Raw genomic sequence first — 2,527 nt, 5'->3', positions numbered from 1 at the left:
TTTAAAATAACAATATGTTTTCTGTTAGAAATGAATAAGTACGTAATGATATTAGAAAAATAATAAACACAATTCAAATCAATAAACCATCATGCATAATGAAAAGAAAGAAAAATCAAACAAAATCAACCAAAATAACAAGAACAAAAACCCACATGCAATATGTGGACAGGCCGCCCTCAGACCCCGGCAGAGGCACCCACTCCACGCACACACACAGCGGCCGATGTCAGATCTTGATACGCCCAAATGGGTCGAAACAGGGAGGCATGCAGCTTACCGAGACACCCAACGCCAGCAGCCCAGGTAGGCTATACATCTACCCACACGGGGACATCCCCAGCCAAGACAGGGTCGGCTCACACCGCAGCAAACGGACGACCTAGGGCAGCGGCAAAAAGTGTGCAGCACACCAGCCCCGATATGCCTCCACACCCAACAGGAGAAGACAGAAAAAGGTACGAGTCTACACACAGGCTTAAATAGAGCCCCCACCTGTTCCCAATCAAAGGGGATGATCCCCAGGTGTGCTGGTGCGCACTCCCGTGCACAAGTAAGAGGGAGGGGCAAACCTCATCCTGTCACACTACTAAGACACTTTTATTATACACACACACACACACACACACACACACACACACACACATTCTCTGTACACATTCGTCTTGTTGTTTTTCATCTTTGCTTCTGCTTTTGGACCTTTGTACGTTTTGTACTTGGTTCAGCATCGCCTGTTGTATGACTCTAGATTTCAACCTGCATCAGGGTTTCTCCATCACAAGATGCAATGTCCCCGAAGAGGAAGGAGAGGAAGAAGAAGAAGAAGACGACAAAGACGACGACGACAAAGAAGAAAAAGAAGAAGAAGAAGACGGCCACCACCATCACAGTGACTCTGACGAGGGCGACGAATGCAAATCCGAAAAAGACTGCAGCAACGACAACGACGAAGGAGAAGACGATGACGACGACCAAGACGCCGACGACCGAGAAAAACAATAAACAGTAAACGCAGAACAAGAGGGTGGACAAGAAATGGGAGAAGAAGATGAGGAGGACGAGGAGAGGGAAACGTTTCTGTCGAGAAACGGCGAAATTGAATGGTCCTCGGAAACGTATCATCCCGTGGCCGTCAAACTCATCGCTGCGGCACCGAAGAAGAACAAGAAGAACAAGAAGAACAAGAAGACCAAGAAGACCGAGAAGAACGAGAAGACCACACACGCACTACTCCAGCCTAGGACCCACAGAGTACGCCGCCACGCGCGTCCAGGGCCATTTTCTGCACCACGATGCCAATCAAACGGTTCCACACGTTCTCGAGACTGCTGCGTTTCGACGACCGCGAGACGAGATGTGTGGGACGAGTGGGCGTGGCGGCTGCCTTGTCTCTACAACCCGGGCCCGGATGTGACCGTGGACGAGCAGCTGGTTCCCTTTCGAGGTGGGAGTGCAGAATAAACGGTTGTCCTTCAAGTTCCCTCTGCACGCAATAAATAGATCGGAGCCAAACAGTGAGTTGCCAGACTGAGCCTCTGGGGCGCGCATGTAGTTTGCTGCCTGTGTATATCGTGTCGTGTAGGCTAATGGTTGTTTGTTATTTTCACCGTGGCACCGTGTCTTGTGTGGGTTTTTGCTTTTTTTTGCGCCGTTTCTTTTTCAACCTCATAGTTTAGAATGCTTTTGTGTGTGTGCGTATGCGCACACGGATGTTTTTAAATATTTTCTTTTTCTTTTTGTTATCCTTGTTCATTTTTATCTTCTTATTGTTCTCATTTCGTCTTTTCACTTTTATTCGTCTCCCTCCGATTCCTTTCCCTGTGTCCTTGTCATTCTCCTTCTTTGACGACACGTCCAACAACAACAACGATGACGACACCGACCCTAACGACAACAACAAGGTCGATGCTCCTTCCACCATACCCAGCAAGCCCGGCAGGTACGGATTCAAGTTGTGGGCGGCCTGCGACGGCGTGTCCAGCTACGCGTGCAACATGCAGGTCTACATGGGCAAGTCCGTGAGCGGCGAGCCCGAGAGTTATCAGGGCGCCCGGGTGGTGATGGACCTGACCGAGGGGCTGCGGGCCCCGCGCAACGTGACGTGCGACAACTTTTTCACCTCCTACGTGCTGGCCACGAGAGGGACCTCACCGTGGTGAGCACGATGCGCAAAAACAAGCCCGAGCTGCCACGCGCCTTGCTCGACACCAAGGGCTGCGCGGCCCTCTCGTCCAAGTTCGCCTTCACACCCACCGTCACTCTGCGGTGCTACGTGGCCAAGAGGAACAGGAATGTGGTGCTGCTGAGCACGCTGCACACGGGGGACGCCACCAGGCACACCAAACCCGACATCATCCTGCACTACAACAGCACCAAGGGCGGCGTGGACAACCTGGACAAGCTCGTCGGCACGTACAGCTGGCCGTTTGCCGTGTTCCACAACATCCTCAATGTGTCCGCTTACAACACCTTTGTGCTCTGGCGAGAGCTCAGGCCCGAATTAATGCGCGGCAAGCTCGACAAGAGT

The 2,527-nt window shown here is 51.7% G+C and overlaps 1 protein-coding gene across 1 annotated transcript; it reads left to right on the top strand.

Moving 5' to 3' along the window:
• The first annotated feature begins 249 nt into the window (after window positions 1-249).
• On the top strand, window positions 250-1,002 carry LOC114571283 (secreted acidic protein 1A-like). Its single transcript, XM_028602164.1, has 2 exons — window positions 250-458; window positions 726-1,002. Exons 1-2 carry the CDS (start codon window positions 250-252, stop codon window positions 1,000-1,002), a joined length of 486 nt encoding a protein of 161 aa, XP_028457965.1.
• The last annotated feature ends 1,525 nt before the right edge of the window (window positions 1,003-2,527 follow it).

Source organism: Perca flavescens, chromosome 16 (assembly GCF_004354835.1).
Source record: "Perca flavescens isolate YP-PL-M2 chromosome 16, PFLA_1.0, whole genome shotgun sequence".
NCBI lineage: Eukaryota > Metazoa > Chordata > Actinopteri > Perciformes > Percidae > Perca > Perca flavescens.
Note: the sequence above shows the minus strand (reverse complement) of the source record. Positions and strands in the feature narration are given on the sequence as shown.

Excerpts from the sequence above, each read along its gene's own strand:
- LOC114571283 (XM_028602164.1), top strand. The coding sequence starts at position 250 with ATGGGTCGAAACAGGGAGGCATGCAGCTTACCGAGACACCCAACGCCA. Across the intron at positions 459-725 it reads ACAGGAGAAGACAGAAAAAG|CATCGCCTGTTGTATGACTC; the intron begins GTACGAGTCTAC and ends TACTTGGTTCAG.